This window comes from Nuphar pumila, chromosome 17 (genome assembly GCF_984573655.1).
Source record: "Nuphar pumila chromosome 17, dmNupPumi1.hap1.1, whole genome shotgun sequence".
Taxonomy (NCBI): Eukaryota; Viridiplantae; Streptophyta; class Magnoliopsida; order Nymphaeales; family Nymphaeaceae; genus Nuphar; species Nuphar pumila.
Genome location: NC_143265.1, coordinates 7,499,601 through 7,518,607, shown reverse-complemented (window position 1 = coordinate 7,518,607; position 19,007 = coordinate 7,499,601). Strand labels below are relative to the sequence as shown.

At 39.5% G+C, this 19,007-nt stretch overlaps 1 protein-coding gene across 2 annotated transcripts; it reads left to right on the top strand.

Moving 5' to 3' along the window:
* The first annotated feature begins 5,060 nt into the window (after positions 1-5,060).
* On the top strand, positions 5,061-7,613 carry LOC149811523 (uncharacterized). Of its 2 annotated transcripts, XM_089993811.1 has the most exons (2): positions 5,406-7,008; positions 7,129-7,551. In XM_089993811.1, exons 1-2 carry the CDS (start codon positions 6,608-6,610, stop codon positions 7,349-7,351), a joined length of 624 nt encoding a protein of 207 aa, XP_089849937.1. In that variant the 5' UTR covers positions 5,406-6,607; the 3' UTR covers positions 7,352-7,551. The 2 variants fall into 2 exon arrangements, with proteins under 2 accessions (XP_089849936.1, XP_089849937.1); XM_089993810.1 differs by having other exon boundaries at positions 5,061-7,613.
* The last annotated feature ends 11,394 nt before the right edge of the window (positions 7,614-19,007 follow it).

Sequence of the window (19,007 nt, the reverse complement as noted above, 5' to 3'; positions counted from 1 at the left end):
TTAAAATAGTCTTCATTCTGATTAGTATTTAATTAGATTGATTTCTATTGTTTTAATTAATTTTTAATTGCATTATCGTTAGAAATAGAAATCGGTAAAGTAAAATTTGCATTTTAGCTCATCATTTCATGTCAATTTTTGTAGAGTTTCGTCCAGAGACAAGGTGAACACATAACTAGAGGATATCAATGAGATTTATTCCAAATTTGAGGAGATTTTGATCAGTTTTGACCATGCTCATTCTCTATTCAAAGTTGACAGGTCCTACCGAGTTTGGGTTTTCTTTATTTACAATTTGGGTAGAATAGTTTTTTTTTTCGGGGTGTTGCTTTGTGTTATTCGATATATTTGTGTTAGTTAGGTCTTGTATGTATGTGTGCGTTGATTTTTGTCAAGAAAAACAGAGGTGTTTTTATTTAGTTTTCTTTTTAGTTGTGACCGCTAGTATAATCTTTTTGTTTTTGTTTTTGTTTTTGTTTTTGTTTTTGTTTTTGTTTTTTTGTTTTTTTAGTAGTGTTAAATTAGATAGATTTACTGCTGATTATTTGATTAGTTATTGATTTTCTTTCAATTATTCTTGAATTTAGTTATAATTAATTTATTTGAGTTTTTAACTGTTAGTCCTGCAGACTTTTTGTTATTTTGATAATGGTCTTGTTAGCATAGGTATAGTTGTGTAGTTTGTTTTGCATATATTTTCTCTTAGAGGTTGCTTCTTTGGAGAGGGGGATATTTATCATTACCTTTTTACTTGAGCCCAAAAAGAGAAAGTTTTGAGCTTAGTTTAGGATTTGCTTTCATTTTAATCGTGTTTACTTTTATCACATTGTAATTGCAGAGATAGTGTAAATTTTTTTATTTTCTTTTGAAGTATTAATAAAATAGGGTTTTTAAGTGAAATAGTATACCTTATTTCATGTTCTCTGAGGAGACGATCCGACTTGCCATTCTACACAAGTGCAATGATTGGTTTTAAATTTATTATTTTATGTGCAGTTCTTGTTTTAAAATGACCGTTTGCAAAAATCGCCTACCAATTAAAAAAAAACAATGACGGTATCAATTTATCTTAAAATCATGTGGATGTAGACTGACCCAAGATCCAGACCATATCCAAATTCAACCCTAATCTCATTTGAATCTTGAGGAATAACGTAATTGGATCTGAAAAGATCTAGGGACACACATTTGTTGGATTTATCTCATTGTAGGACGTCTGATCCAAACCTGTACGACTAGGCTTGTAAGTGAGTCAGGTGAACTTGATCCAATTTGAGAAACCAAACCAATTAGACAAGACCCAGTCCTGATTTTACTAAACCGATGGCTCAGTTGGATGGGGTCCAAACGGATAGAGAGGCATTGACATCTAGGGGTACCATGCAATCTTGTAAGACCCAATCGAATCGAGAAACAAGCCTCATTAGACAGAAATTGACCAGCTGACTATTATAGCGGTGTCAATGGGTCTGGTTTGACCTGGACCCTATCTGTACCAAACCCTCTAGGGTCAGGGTCTGCTGATAAAGAAGAGATCGGATTACTATTTGGGTTGGGCTCAAAGGATCCAATTAGTATATGGAACCAGGTATGGTTTGTGAATTTTCATACCAGACCCGTGATTTTTCAATGTAAAAAAAAAGTAAAAGATATTATTTCAATGGGCATGGACAGGGTCTGGTTCATGTAATCCTTATAGGATCTGGGTATGGTTTTTAGTATAGCTGACCTTATCAGACCTAGATCTAGACCCAGCACCTCAAAGTCAAATCCGGGTTTGAACCCACCTGGATCAGGACAAGCTCCAACCTGTTGACACTCCAGTAGACGCATGGGTTGGGTCATATCACAAACTTACACATTTAAGAAATAGGGATTGGTTTTTTGGTACACAAGTTTAACTGAAACCCCATTTATACCCGAACCCATTTTCATACAAGCATGCAGCCGCAGGTTCATATGGCCGGGATCTAGATGAATGAGGTTTATATTAAAATGTTTATTATGGTAAAATTTAAATTAATAGATATAAAAATAGGCACACATTTAAATAAACGCATTTATCTTATTAAAAACATTCATCTAAAAAACATTAAAGCAAATAAATATCCTTTTGTTCCACTTGTATTTAAGAAAGAAATTGTAGAGGCAATTGACCAAGCATCTAGATTGCACATCCATTTAGTGAGAGAGAGAGAAAAAATAAATAATTTTAAAATGTTTTTCATGGTTAAGAAGTGTAGGAAAAATAACAGCATATCAATTGGGTTGAGCAACTTTGGCCAAAAAATGTAACAGAGTTGACGTGTCAAACATGTGGGAGAGAGGAGATTGTCCTTTGGTAGGTCATGCAACTTTTGCCCTTACAACTAATTAGGTAATTTATTGCCAAAAATAGCAAAACAATTGACAATCAGGAGAGAGAAAGAGCCCCAAAGGGTTTGGCAAAGTGGGATGGGGCTTAGGCGGTCTACATTCAAATTTCATGGGTGTCACCCCTTGCGCAAGCCGAAGTGTGAGTACTTCTAGCCAGTGTTGTGAGAGGCGTACGCCTCAGTACCTGAAGCGTACGCCTCAGAGGCGAGGCGCACGCTCAAGGTACTGAGGCGTTGCTGTGATGCGCCCCTCATCAACCTCCGACCAATTGTGACCACCGACGATCGGAGTTGCTGTGCTGCAGCTGCTGCTCAGTCTTCTCCGACCACCGGACGACCGACATATCCCTCGCTTCCCTACCAGTTGGGCGGGTGGTCCTTCTCTTACTGCCTCCCCTCCCACCGCTTCACTTCCATTCCAGTTGTGAGAGGCGTACGCCTTAGTACCTGAGGCGTAAGGCGAAGCGCAGGCTCAACGCCTCGCTTCGCCTCATCGCATTTAACAACCTTGCTTCTAGCAGAGCCAACATGACTAGGTCTATGATCTTGGGGGCGGTTTCTCCATGTAAATATATATAAAAAAAAAAGTGTGTTGAGCATAGTTATTGGAAGCTTCTCGATACGTCACCTGATGTACAAGATGCAGGTTTGAGAGTTCGACACAGCAAATTCAAAAACTATGAGTATTGCAATATATATATATATAGCGAGAGAGTACTATGTTGGTTTTGCCCGGTTCTGCCCATTCAAAATAGTAGTTTTTTGGCATTTTTTCTCATATCTAACACGATATGTGTAATCTATAGGCTTTGTTTAGCAGGAACCGGCTTTTAGATCACTAGAACCTGACCTGTATACAGGTTTTTTCGTGATTCAAAATCAATGGCTACAAAGGCATCAATTTTTGTCTGGCTCATAAAAATACATTTTTTTGTTGAAAAAATATGATTGAAGAGTCTATTCTCACTAAATCAAGCATGCTAAACACATCTAACGACACAGAACGAGAAAATGAAGCCTAATATGTTTAGCTATCTCTCTCTCTCTCTATATATATATATATGTGTACCATCCAATCAAAGGAATGTCCAAAATCTATAGCCAACGACAATTAGACGGCTCCCCTCATCTCATCGATCGGAATTCATATATTGTTCTTTATAATTTATTTAGTAAGAAATATGCTTTACACATTTAAAACTTTACAATACAAAGTATCCCATTGATTTTTAGCGTTTTAAAAATGCATCTAAACATGGAAAATCCATAATCTGAACATGTCGCTCAACGAAATGAATGATAAAAATTCAATATGTAAAGTCCGATCTATAAAACTTCTGATTGTTAGGGAAATATGCATGCATACCTTAAATGCTACTCATTATTGTGAATATCATGTTGTATTTGCGAATGTGAGGACATGTCAGGCAAAGGGCATCCTTCCTGGTATTTGCAAAGTTGCGGCTAAAGGTAAAGGTAAAAAAAAAAAATTAGCAGCACTCATAAAGTGTCGTTAAACTCTTTAGTGATGCTTTAAAAATATTGTTAAATCATTTAGCGATACTTTAAAAGTGCTGATAAAGCCTTTGCGAGAAATTGTGAATATTTAGGAAGAAATTTACATATTCACATATTAAAAAAAATCGCATATTTGTAAAAAAAAATGCATGAAATTTTTTAATATTTGGATATTTGGGAAGGAGTTTTTACAATCAGAAATTTATGAATTTGGACATCAAATAGATTTTGAAATTTGTAAGGCATTTCAAAAAAATACATCATTTTTTACTTACAGTATAATCATTTTCTGCTCTCTTTTTCAGAAAACAATTGAGAGGGTTGGGGTGCCTCTCTTAATTATATACACTTCTTTTTAATCATATAAAAAAAAAACAATCTCTTACTGGCAAGCTCAATGGTGTAAAAACCTGGTGTCCCCTTATACCCACCAAGAGCATTACCAGAATTCTGCCTCATGTCAAAAAAGCTTGCTCATAAATTTATGAATTTTCTTAATGGAAGGCTTTGCTCATCTGATTAGGCTACTTGTGAATGTCACTAAGTTGAGCAGACATCACAAGTTCAAAACTCATGGGGAGTATTCGTTGCTACAAGGTTGAAGCTGAGTCCGGTGGGCAGGAGGGACCTCAAGGGTTTTACCAATCGGAGGGCGCGGAGGCCAGCCCATGTGTGGTCGGAGATGAGGGTGTTTTTCCCTAGCCTAGTCAAGCAAAAAAAAAAAAGTTTTAGTCAAAGTCAACCTTTCAACCCAGTTTGAAATAGCGCTGGGTGGCCTACCCTCTTCCTACCCAAACTGTTTATGGACCCGATCCTGTGTAAACAGGAACCACTTCTTGTCAGACCATTTCACAGCCAAACCGAATGTAAACTTCACCTGACCCATAAAATGCTTGACTCAATATCTACCAGGCCGATGACCCATACCAACTGGGTCTAAACTAAATAGGATACCTAGACCTAAACCCTGATCCAATTGATATAGATTTGGGTTTGGTTTCAATTTTTAGACCCTTTCTAAATTCGGTTTTTTTTTTCAACTCTACCCGAACCGACCTGCTTACACTCTGATAATGACGTTTATATCCAAGATAATCCGGTCATTTCCTTGCTCCTGATACAGTAATACTCCTAGTCAATTATGTCAAGCAGTAAGGACAGTTTAGTAATTTCATTTCTCCATCGGCCAATTAAAGGCGGAGAAGAATCCGGTACCCAAACTCCCTCAGCGTCGCCGGCCAATCCGGAGCGCGTTAGCCTCTCTCTCTTCTCCCGATTTTCCGTATCATTATCTTGCTGGTTCGAGGAGGGGAGGTGGAAGAGACGCCTTCTTGATCAACAGGGACTTCGCTTGTCTGGCAGGAGCAGTTAGTGCACAGTCACCTTGTGTTGGGAGTCGGGACGTTTGGGACGTTGCAAGTTCGAATCCCAATGATACGGTTGTATAATCGGTAGGAGTCTGCCTAACTCCAGCTTTCTCTGTCGAAGAAAATAGATTGCAGAGAAGAGAGGCGGAGGAAGAGGAGGAGGAGCCTTCCTTCTCGAGCAAGTTTGCAGAGACGAGAGGCGGAGGAGAAGGCGCCTTTCTTCTCGAACAAGATTGCATAGACGAGAGGCAGAGGGGCCGATTTGGTCTTTCTGTGCGTCTCCATCCCTCTTGAACCTCTCTTTCACAGGCGCTTCCGTCGGGGCAGATCTTCGAATCCTAGATCTGGAAAAGAGCGCCTCCTCGTTGCTTAAGAGAGAGAGAGAGAGGAATCCGATGCTAAATGCGAGAGCTTTCGACGGCGTTTTGAAGGGTTCGTGCTTGTGATTCATGGAGATTTGTAGCTTGGAGTGAAATTTTTTAGCTTTGAAAGGCTAGGATTGCTTTCCTTGTGATATCGTTAGGAAATCGAGGAGAGGAGGGGGAACTTGCGTCACTCGATGCTTTGTTGAGGTGGATTTTGTGGTTGTTTCTCTAGACGCTCCTTATTCTCTGGTTTCTGCAACTTGAGGGAGGATTAGCGGCGATCTTCTCTTTTTTCTGCGTTGGATGATGCCTTGTGGATCGTTTCTGGCGTTTCTCCCTTGAAAATCCTTCCCTTGGAAAATTTGCGGTCTTGTTCTGAATTCTCGTGCTTCTTTTTGAAATCCTGCTCCCTCCGTGAAGGTTTCGAGGTTTCTTATCTCATCCTTTATCATGGCTCGTTTTTCTCTGCATCTGGTGGAGAAATTAGCGGTTTCATTCATGAAAAAATTATTATTCCATCATAAAATTCCGTGATTTTCTCTTCCTTGAGCAAGCTCAGATATTTCACCCTCTCAAATTATGAATTTCGGAATTTTTCTCAAGTAATGCGCTATTTCCGTCCTATTTGTATGATAGGGGAATCTGGGGTTCTTTAATGGATCATTTTTAGCTCTCTCGAGGATAAATTAGGAGGTTTCTCTTTTCTTTTCTGCGTCTAACAAAGAAGTTTCATTTATCTCCTGTGAATTTGTTTTGCCTTTTTTCTTTCTCTAATCTTGTTTCGTCCTTAATGTGCAGTTAATTCCTGACTGATTTGAGAAATCATTCGACTCTCTTCTGAGTATTTTGAATCGGCTTCCGTCATCTTAGGGGGGATTTCTTCCCTTCACATTCTCCCGCTCTCTCATCTAATTCTGATCGAAAGAAATCGAACGGAGAGATAAAAGAGAAATCGAGCAAGGAGATAAATTAGAAGGGGGCGATGGAAGGGACACCAAGATCGACGCTCCAGGCGACGATCAATCTGGGCGACCTCCTCCGGGCGCCGGAAGACGACCCCTCCGCCCCCCGCCGGACGCTCGGCTCCGTCCTCAAGATCGACGACTCCCGGGGTGGCGGCGGACAGAGCCTCATCGACATCCTCAACGGCGAGGACCACCACAACGGCCTCCGCGCCAACCCCTGGAAGTCCTTTGTCCACCGTCTCCGGCCCCGTCGCACCACCGCCATTGCCTGGCGGGCTCCCGCCGGCCAGCCGGCGACGGACAATCGCCTCGAGGCCCACGAGCACGAGCGCGAGGCGTCGTCGTCTCCGGAGAACCCCCCGCCGTCGGTGGCCGAGGAGGAAGCCATCCGGCGAACGAGCATGAACCTCGCGGCGGCGTTGGCGGCGGAGCGGGAGAGCAGCCGGGAGCCGGAGATGGGGACGCCGGCGGTGAGGGTATCGCTGATGGCGCTGTTGGAGGAGGCTGACCGGCCGGCGGTGGTGGTGCGTCCGGAGAGGCTGGCGGCGGTGCTGACGGAGGCGGTGGCGGAGGAAGCCTGCGATGCAGAGGCGGGGGGCTTGGAGCGGTCGTGCTGCGTGTGCATGGTCCGGCACAGGGGCGCGGCCTTCATCCCCTGCGGCCACACCTTCTGCAGGTCGTGCTCGCGCGAGCTGTGGGTGAGCCGCGGCTCGTGCCCGCTCTGCAACGGCTTCATCCTCGAGATCCTTGACATCTTCTAGCGGCCTTACACGTGTCTACCGTTGGTTGGTGGCTGCTAGTTAAAATCGGCTCCTGTGGCTCTCTCTTGTTTTTTTTTTTTCGCTTTCTGCTGTTTGGATCTTTCGTGAGATTGATGGCTCTCAAAGTGGATCTCCTTTCCACACTGTAAATGATGAATGTGGCGTCTCTCTCTCCAACGTTGAATCCGCTGATTCTCTAAGGTCTGTTTGGAATCTAAGAACTGAGATAAGAGTTAATGCATTTGTTCAAAAGTTGATCCAACTAGCACCTGATGGCTGTTGAAAAGTGGTAGCTGAGATGGGAGTTAATGCATTTGGGATAGGGGTGGCAATTTCTGACACGACCCGCCAACCCGACTCTTAGGCGGGTTCGGGTTGGGCTTAAGCCAACCCGTTTAATAAACGGGTCGACCCGTGTAACCCGTTTATTAAACAGGTCGGGTTCGGGTTGGGGGTATGCCAACCCGCCAACCCGACCCGCCAACCCGGCTCCCAACCCGCCAACCCGACCCGCCAACCTGCCTACCTGCCAACCCGATCCATCAACCCGCCAACCCGACCCGCCAACCTGAAAACCTGTTAACCCGACCCAACCCATTTATTAAATGGGTTGGCGGGTCGTGTCGGGTTACCCGTTTATTAAACGGGTCGGGTTCGTGTTTGCCACAGCCGACCCGTTTAATAAACGGGTCGGGTTCGGGTTGAGGTATGCTGACACGCCAACCCGACCCGATTGCCACCCCTAATTTGGGATGGTAAGTGACATTGTATTTACCCTAAAGCATGGAATTGACAGCTACCACCTGGTAGCTGCCGAATTCAGGAAGTGGCAGCTACTGCTTTCCATCCCAGCTACTAAGTTCCCAAACAGGGTCTAAATCGTTTTGAAAATTGATCTGGGCATTGGTAATCTCTAAGGTCCTGTTTGGGATAGGCAGCTGGGATGTGCGTTTTATGGATTTTGTGTATTTGAGGAAGTGGCAGCTGCTTTGCCAGCTCCCACCTCTAGGAGGTGGTAGCTGCCAAATCCATCCTCTAGGGTAAATACAAAGGAGAAAGGGCCTCACTTCCTATCCCAAATGCATAAACGCTCATCCTAGCGTCGAGATTCTAGAGGCGACCTCCATGGGTGTTTGACCAAGATTTTCGCTCGGAAACACCAAATGCATATTCCAAACAGGTCTTAATAGAAAGTTAGAAGCCACATGTTTTTTGACATTTTCCTTGATTTATATGAATCAAGCCATTCCAAGATGTACATGGTTTGTTTAGTCAAAAACATGTTTTGGATGTGATTTCTGTTTTATAAGCAGTTTTTTTAAGATTCTAAATGCAAATAGCCAAATAGAAACAGGAAATTGAATTTCCAAAACAAAGATGATAATATAAACAGAAAAAAAAAGTTCACGAAAAAAAGGAAAAAAAAAACAATGGAAACAAAAATCAAGATCGTATAGGGATTTCCTTTATGAATATGCTAAACAGTACGGTTCTGTCAACTGTACTGTAATCTTAAGTGAAAAGTCATGGTTGCTTACCTCATCTGATCAATCTGACCTCATGGATTTGCTCGTCATAGTTAGTTTATTAACAATTATACATTTGAATGGTGCGTTCCCAGTGTCGAAGTATAACTTTTTAATCATGAAATCTTGGGTGCGTTGTGTACCATCTATTTTTTAAGCACTTAAAAATCCTACTTGAACGGTAGAAGACGTTATTTCTAACTAAATAAATCACGTTGTCCATGTCCAAAAACTTTGTTATAAAAATACAAAATATTGAAAGACGGGCGGCTCTATTTAGGGGTACCATACAGTCGAGCACATTAAATATTGATCTTTATATTAAACAACACATAGTGTCAGTTACTGGTACAGAAGATCTTTTATTGTCCATCCTGAGACGTACGGTTATACAGGGCTTGCGTTATACAGCAGCCAGAGGGCAGCTGCATACCAAACCAATATTTAGCACTAGGGCTGGTAAACGAGCCCAGCTTAGGTTGTTCGGTCTCTGCTCGTCAAGGGTACATCCCAGCTCGAGCTCTCGTGATGAACCCGAGGTGATTCATTTTGTTTAGTGACTTATTTTTAAGTACTTTTTAATTTTGATAATATATATATATATATAATATAAAATACATATAATATCTATATTATAGATAATATATAATATATTTATAAAATATATAAGGGAAAATGTTGGGTACACTTGAGTGTATAAGAATGGTTATACACAAACATTTTCACCATGAGATTTGCTGCAACTGTCAATGTAACGTCTTTAAAAACTTTTAAAACTTTTTTCAAAACTCAAAATTTTTTATTCGTTATAAAATTTTACTATCACTTTCAAAAATAATGTGTCAACAAGTTCATATATAGCTGTATTTCAATCGTTCCAAATAATGGGCGATCTACATAAGCGCAAAAGCGAGCATATATTAGTCTCTCAGTATCAAATACAGTATGAAATCATCTGCATATGCAACCCGATTGAGGTTATTAATTTAGGCAAATCACATAAAAATGCGAAAGATGAAATTTAATTAAGGGTTAAGATATTTGTAAAGTTGCATAAAAATTAAAATTTTAGAGTCATATCTAAATCTTTGCATAAATGAAAGGACAACATCTACGGGTCTCTCTTGTTTCAAAATATTTACAAGTTATTAAAATGAAAATGAACCAAAACAAAAGTTAATGTTTACAAATCTTAAAAGAAATCAAGTATGGATTTTTCAGGGATCGTAATGGATAAAAGAGTACCTCAGAATGCACAACAACCCATGTTTCGCTCTAATCTTCTAGGATAATATCTGTAATGTGGTATGGCATTAACAACGTGCCCGTAGAAAACCCAAAACAAAACTTGAATAATATCAATCAAGTTTGTCTAGTACAACCAAAGTGTGATTCTTAGCATTTATAAAATGATGTTCAAGGGAATTCACATCGACTTTCATTCACATCCATGACATTCATTCATTCATTTACATCTATAACATTCATTTCATGGCATTCATTCACATAAATGAATAATATTCAAGCAATTTACATATAATTACATAAAGTAATAGGTCAAATCTCATTGTTCGTGTCTAGCATGAAACACACGCACATGTTTTTCAAACAAGTCAAGATATAAGAGTTTCTATCAAAACATGACATATGCCTTTGTAAAGTTGTATATGACAAATCGTTCAAAAATTCATTCGACTATTCTAGTATACTTCATATGTGCATGTGTTTCAAAGTAAATAAGGCATACAAGTCAATGAAAAATGAAGACATTTGTCTTCTTTTCTCAAAAGAGCATATACATGTTTATCTTATTACTATGATATGCATTTTTATATTTATGAAATCATATGGTCTGTTCTTATGACCATATATGCACTTTTGGATTTATCTTATATGAAAAATAAGTCATTTTTCTTGACCTTTCTTATGTGTCTCACACACACACATGTATCTCACATGCATTCTATCAAGTCTTTGACTTGAATCTTCAAGTCAATTACATGACTTTATATATGTCTTTTTCATTCGCATGTACGCTTATATGTAATGACATGTAAATATTAGAATTCTACATTCTACTTTTATATGTTTATGCACATGATAATGGTGATTCTACAAATTTAATGCATTATTTATCTTAATTATTCAAACTTATCTAATACAATAGAAGGTATAGCCACCTAGAAACAAGCATATAAATATTTATTATTTTATGTATTTTATTTTTTCTTTCCATAACTTAACGGGGTCTATCCCAGGCAGTCAATCCTGCAATGCAACAATTGAGATATGGACACAAAATCTTTGTACCAGACTATACTCACGTACGACGCCCAAGCTAAAAACAAAATAAAACATCTTCTCTCACTCTATGAGTTTTTTGTCATACCATGTGAATCCCTAAGTAGGCTTGTCCCCATAACCTCTATGGGGTGCACACGTAGTCCTCTAACATTATAATACCCTATGAGCTTTGTACTATCTTTCTTTTTCCAAGGAAAACATGAGATCGGGATGGACTCAACCATCTATTTGAGATTGGGATGGACTCGGTCATCTTCGAGAGCCCAGATTCATCGGTGTCTCATTTGAACCCATGGTCCCTATGTTATCTTTTTATTAAAGTCATAATTTTTTCATATGATAACCCTCTCATGCCCTCATGCATGATACATGACGCATTCAAATATATTTTGATGCATTATATATGTCATGATTCATTCATTCCCATAAGCATGATTCATTTAATTCAAAATAGTATGCATGATATATTCACTGTATACATGGCATGCTTTGCATACAAACATTTGCACAAGCATTCAATTTAGTCATGTATTCATATCAATCACGCAACATTCAATTTAATCAAGCATATACATGCATATACCTATAAAAGCACTTCATATTCTGCTATTTAAAATTATGTCAAGCATGATCTCTTGAACCACAACAAAAGAACACTTATATTCTCATACATTCAAATCATGCTCTGCATGATCTCTGAACTACATTTGAAGGTTTGCGCGATGCTTTTGCATCGCACATACTCACCACGGGTAGCTTACATGATTTTCAAAAATATTGTATTTGTTTTCTTTTTTAATGTACAATTATATCAATGACCATTTTGTGATACTTAGAATTAAGTATCATTTTATTTGCGGTACCTGCATGACAATTTATATATTCACAAGGTACATACATTTAAGCATTCACACAATTCTAAACTAAATTGACATGTGTCTTTATGCACTTTCAATTATGAACATAAATAATGCATAAGCGCGTGCAAAAATTATATTTGCAATGTACTTGTTAACATAGTTAAGTATGCATATTCGAGCTTGCTCATATGCATTTTTATCATGTATTTTATACGTAATTGTAACCATGATGTAATTATGTGTAAAACCTTTTTAAATTTGAGTTTTAAATAAACATGATTCATATTTAAAAGCTAGTTTCAAATTTTGTTTAAAATCGCTTTAAATTTTAAAAATTTTGCTCTCTTAGGCATTTTACCGAACATTTAGTGTCTGGCACAATTCTCAAGGCATAAACTGAATTTTCAAAATTATAAACATGTTTTACATAATTAAATAAATTAATTGAATCATGCTAATTATATGCTTATTATATTAAATAATTAAATCAAGGCATAATCATCTAATAAGGCGTCTCAAAACCTAATTCACTAAACATGATACTATGCTACACATATTATTTAACATAACGCTAAAACACACTATATTGCGACCAAACAACCTAATTAAGCATTCAACAAGTTGAGTTTAGATATCCTACTCTCGCAGATCTGAAATATATATATGATAAAACCCAAAAATCCAAAGAGTTTTGCAAATTCTGCAACGGATCGCCTCTTTGGTGATTCACCAAACACTTGATGTATGTGTGTACCACCAAAGAAAAATGGCAAAGAAGGCTTAGTTGGGGCACTCCACCACTTACGAAGAGTGTTGCAGTGCTTTATGCAACCCAAGATAGTGTCGAAATATATCTTTGCACGAAAAACAACCCAAATCAGAGATCAAGTAGGGTGATTTCCTACAAATTGGCCCAAAAAGAATCCAAAATCAACACAGTTGTGTTGGTCAACTATGGTTGGTGTATGGTCTTCACACATTCTCAAGTGAAATCAATATTCTTGCATGGTTCCCAAGGTGGAATCGATTTCTTAAGGAAATCAATCCAAAAATAGAAAAATAGAAGAGGAAGGTGAAGGGGATATTGTAGATGACGATGTTGATAAAGAAACATGCGTCAATCGGTTGGGACACAATTCCCAAGGCTGAAAATCGCATAAATCCCAATGAAAACCCTCTTTAGAAGAACTCGACAATGAGAAACACCAAAGAAAAGAGGAAAAAGGTAAAGAAGATGGAGATGGGGAAGAGAGGAACTCACCTAGGCGCCAATGGTGGTCGTGGGTGGCTCCAATTCCCAAAACTCTGATGGCATGAATCCGAATGTGGTCGGCTATGGTGAGAAGGGGAAGAAGATAGGTTTCTTCAAATCCAACTAAAAATCTTATATCTTACATATATTATTTCTAGATTAAAAATACAATAATTTAATTCTCTTAAGTTATTAAAAACTCATAAAAAAAACTAATTTTGGGTTGACCCAATTGGGTTCAAACCCATATGGACTTTGGGTCCATATTAAAAGTCTATTTCTTTTTTTCAAATTTAAATTTTATATTTTGCTAAAACAAAATAATTATTCTAACTCTAAATAGTCCATTGTTTAGCAATTTTAAATTAATATATAATATTTGATTAAAATACTCTACTTAAATTATTTATGAGCAAAATACCCTTTTGATAAAATTTCTTTTGCAAACTTTCAAAATACATCTAGTTAAGTTCAAAACACGGTGAAAACAACTTGACAAATCATAACTCACTAAAATATTTAGTTTTCATTATAATTTAAATATTTTAAATAGTTATTCATCCAAAATAATTTTAAAAATATCAAGTATGCTCTTATTGGCCAGAAATTAGCAATTGAACATGTAAAATACTAGGAAATAAAATTTAAAAGCTATAAACATGTTTCTAACTTGAGGATAAAGATAACTTTTTTTATTTAATTAATCCTCAAATTTATAATCCTCAAATTTTTATAGGTTTTACAGTCAAGGTCAGACCAGCCAGCATGGACGATGCAACTTTGATGGTTTCTGGCCAATCTAATACTGGAAGGATGCAAGTCAAGGAGTGAAATGTTTCATGCCAACTTTGATCCAAAATTGTCTAATGGGCATTCATGAGACTAAACATTTTATTGACAATTACGAGCTGTGATAAGCCTAAATATGAGTAGAGGGCTTCACACGCTTTAATATGGCAGTTTGGCCTAAAAATGGTAGAGTATGTAGGACTGCCTATACACATGAGTGCACCCTATCAGCCCTCAATATATAATATGTAAAACAAACTTATTATACAACCCAAGCCGAGCCGAATGGCGAGCTGCTCGTCTCAGTTTCCCAACCCTATTTAGCAGCAAGATTCGTGTACTAAAGAGAGGAAAATCCTGTTTGGTATGTTATTCAATGTCATATTTATTCCTCCCCACAACGTAAAGAAAGAGATAAGAGGAAACTTAAATAGTACCATGTTCAAACCATGAATGAATTTGTCCTATGTCAGCCAAGAAAATTTAAACTGAAAAATGTGTTGGTTGTGGATGTACCTCCCATGCTTTTATGACTCCATTGTGGGGATGCTCAATTCCTAATTAATGAGCTCTCAGAAGTATAGAAGTATATGGGGTGTCAACGGATCGAGTTTGGTTTGGATCCAGGTAGAAGCAGACTTGGATCAGATTTTCAAATATGGTATCAGGTCCGAACCCCTCTCTAATCAGGTCTACTATAAGAGAAACCATACCCGGATCCGATAAGAACTACATGAACTATATAGACCCAGTCCATGATTAAAAATAATAATTTTATCATTTTTACATTAAAAAAAATGTGAGGTCTTCTCATTTGTCACCATACCCGGACCTTATAGGGTTTGGTCGGGTCGATAAAATCAAACCTTTGACACCCCTAGAAGTATAGTTCGAAATGTGCAGAAAATGTAAACCAAAAAGTAATGACAAACTAAGCTTTCTGTGATGAACTAGGGTTTAGGGTGTGCAGTGTAGGAGCGTGAGGTACGTTTGTTTTTCGTGAAGTTGATAATGGAAATAGATGCTAACCTTGCCCCCTTGCATGCCAGTATGCTGCGGTAATACCAGCCCCTGGTGAAAGGGATGTCAATGGGTCGGATGTAATCCGACATCCAGCTCGAACCCGAATCCGATCAGTAGATAAACCCAAGCTTAATATTGGGTTTGGCAATCGAACCTGAATTTGGATCCAACTCAGAATGGAATCTATCTAAAATGTCAATCCTACTATGAATAAATATTGGGTTTGTAGTTAGTTGGATTTGGATTCAATTTTGTCTTATCCCATCAGATTTTGAATCCAATGAAGTCAAATCTGATTAAATCAGACTGGTAATACTTAGACCCGACTGGTAATCCTACTATATATATATATATATATATATATATATATATATATATATGAGAGAGATGCCAATCAACTTTGGCCTACGTGACTTCTATAATCATAGCCACATTAGCTTTTCGGTTCCTGTCAACTTCAATCTGTCATAAATTCGGGACACTCAACCCCATTTCAAGATTGGGTAATGGGTATGGACTTTGGACCAATCGGATGTGGGTTAATTAGTTGGGTCATGGGTATGGATGCTGAACCAATCGGGTGTGGATTTGGATTGTGACTCTCACTCAAGATCCGACCATGATTTTGGTAATGATACTTTGTAGCCATGGTGCTCCGCTCATTCTCAATCCGGCATTGATTACGGCTTGCAGTGCTCCAATGCTGGCTGAGTTAGATCCAGAACTTACCTTTTCTTTTTTTTTTTAATCGGGAAAAACCAATGTTGTCAGTATCGGTATTGGCCCTGTATCGTTTGGCCATCTATTCAGGTGAATCGGCTGACACCGATTCTCAAGTGAACCATTCTGAATCGGCTAAAAAATTATTTAAAAATATTACGATGTCAATCAGAACGTGACACGTGTTAAAGTTATTAAAATAATATTAAAATAATTTTAAGTATTTTTACATTTATTAAAACATGGCCCGGGTGAAGCGAATCTATTTTCTGCCGGCTTACTAGTCCTCCATTAGTGAAAAAACTCTGTTTTGAACTCATAACATTTACAAGTTACCCCTATCGGATGAGTGGAGCTTTCATGGATGGTATGATGGTATCAAACCCAGATTTGATATGATGGTATCAGGTCCGGACCCAGGTCTAATAAAACCTAGAATAAGAGAAATCATACCAGTATCCTATAAGGATTACATGAACGAGATCCAGACCATACTCAATAAAATAATATTTTTTATCATTTTTACATTGAAAAATTGTGGATCTGAGAACTCAGATTGGGCCTAGGTCTGTTATGAAATTTCACAAACCATGTCCTGCTCCATATATTAATTGGACCTTATCACCAAACCCTGACCTTATAGAGTTTGGTGCGGGTCGGTTCTAGGTCAAACCCGACCCATTAACCCCTTAAACTAGTTGAGCAGCCCATCCTCGTGGTTGGGCTCAAAATATATATAAAAGCCCGTAACTTGGGATGGCAGTGGGGCGGGGCGGGGGACAAGGTCTCCACCCCCGCCCAGCCTCAAGATTAGAACCTCCATCCCCGCCTCCACCCCCGCCTTCATGTCCTACATCCCCGGTTCAAACGGGGATGAGGCGGGGCGGGGAAAAGTGTATGTCCATCCCCGCCTCCATCCCCGAAGGGGGATGGATTTTAACCTTCGTCCCCACCTCCATCCCTGTTTAATACCCTTCATCCCCGGTCCAAACGGGGCAAGGCGGGGTAAGGCCCCGCTTTCCCCCTGTCCACTGCCATCCCTACCCGTAACAGTAAACTTAATTATATAAATTTCTCTTTTTAATTGATATTTATAAAACTTAAGCTTTTCCGTTTTATAAATTTTGAGATATTACTCTCTCTCTCTCTCTCTCTCTCTCTCTCTCTCTCTCTCTCTCTCTCTCTCTCTCTCTCTCTCTCTCAGGATGGCAGCGGACCGGGGCAGGGGACAAGGTTTTCACCCCTGCCCGTCTCAAAATCTTGCCCTTCATCCCCACCTCCATTCCTACACGAGTTTTGATTTTAACCTCCATCCCCAGTCCAAACAGGGCGAGGCGGGGAGGGGCCCCGTTTTCCCTAAGTCCATTGCCATCCCTAAAGAAGGATTGAGGGTGGGGCGGGGCAGGGAAAGTGTAAGTCTATCTCCGCCTTCATCCCCGCACTGGTTTTGATTTTAACCTCCAAACGGGATGGGGCCCCCATTGCCCCATCCACTGCCATCTCTCTCTCTCTCTCTCTCTCTCTCTCTCTCTCTACACGTATGACCAAGAAATGGTATGAAAGGGGGGGGGGACACCATACCCAGCACCGTATGCTAATCAGACTTGACATGGGTAGTTAATTGGACCTCTTTCCCGTTTACCAAACCCTGAACCTACCGGATCTAGTACAGGTTGGATATGAATCATAACCGACCCGTTTAACACCCCTACTTCAGAACCTTGTATTAGGTAGAAGAGAAACTTAGGTGTGCCAATGTTTACATGAGCTCACACCAACCAAGTTAGCAGTCCTATTATTAAACTTGTGAATCATTTGACTGATTAATATAGTTTAGGTAAATGACTTCAATATGGTACATAAGAACATAAAGACAAGACTGTCTTCCACACCCAACATGGTAGTCAATCAATTCTAAACTTGCATCTTATCTGCCTCCAGTTTTGCTGATCTGTTCTTTGACTTGGAAGTGAATCCAAGTACGAAAAGCTTTTTCTTTAATCCTCAAGTCTTCCACCTTCAAACTGAAAAGCAAACACAGTACAACTCCCTTCTGCCAAACTGGTCCTTGCGTGATCTCTGCCCTCACAAGTCCAGTTTTGAAGGGGACTGCCACAAGATTAGGAAATGGGCCCACTCAATGGGATGTATCATGTAGTCTATAGTTCTACATTATCAAGTAAAATGCTATATTGACCCACAAGGGCTTGGCTCATCTAGTAGAGGTGGCTTGCTGACAAGTTGACGGGACGTCACAAGTTCGAAACCAACGGGTGGCATCCCTTGCCGCAAGGTTGAAGCTGGGTATACTCCCTAGTGGGCAGGGAGAACCTCAAGGGTTTTACTAACCTCAGGCCACCCAATGTGCGGTTGGTGATGGGGAGTCTTCCCTTGAACTATCCAAAAATATAAGATGCTATATGGCCTGCAAGGCGGAGCACGCCTAGATGGGTCAGCTGAAGGCCTTCAAGTTGAAGGATGTTACAAGCTCAATACCCAGGTGTGTGACCCTTGTTGCAAGGTTGAAGCCAACTGGAATGTATCTCTCTAGGGGGGAAGGAGAATGGAGTACACATGGAGTTTTATACTGCATGCACTGAAACCTATGTTACCTGGGTACGGGTGTGGGGGACGGATAGGCAGGGTACATTAAGGCAACAACAACAACAACAACAACTACGCCTTCATCCCAAAACAATTGGGGTCAGCGATATGAACCAAAAAAGAAATTCATTTTGGGTCTTCCACATGAATCCTTTTCCTCCAATCATTTCTATCCAACGCCATGTCCTCGGTGAGGTTCAAAGCATTCATATCCTTTCCTATCATCTCCATCCAAATCTTCCTAGGCCTACCCCGACCTCTTTTAACTAATATATTTTCCCATTTCTCCAACCTTCTAACTGGAGCATCATTAGGCCTTCGCCGAATATGTCCAAACCACCGTAAACGATTCTCTCACATCTTATTTTCAATGGGTGCAACACCTACCTTCTTACGTATCTCTTCGTTCCGAATCTTATCTTTTATTGTATTTCCACACATCCATCTAAGCATCCGCATCTCAGCTACACTCATTTTTTAAATATGATGTCTCTTGGCAGCCCAACATTCCGTACCATATAGTAAAGCGGGTCTAATAGTCGTCCTATAAAACTTTCCCTTCAACCGCAATGGCATTC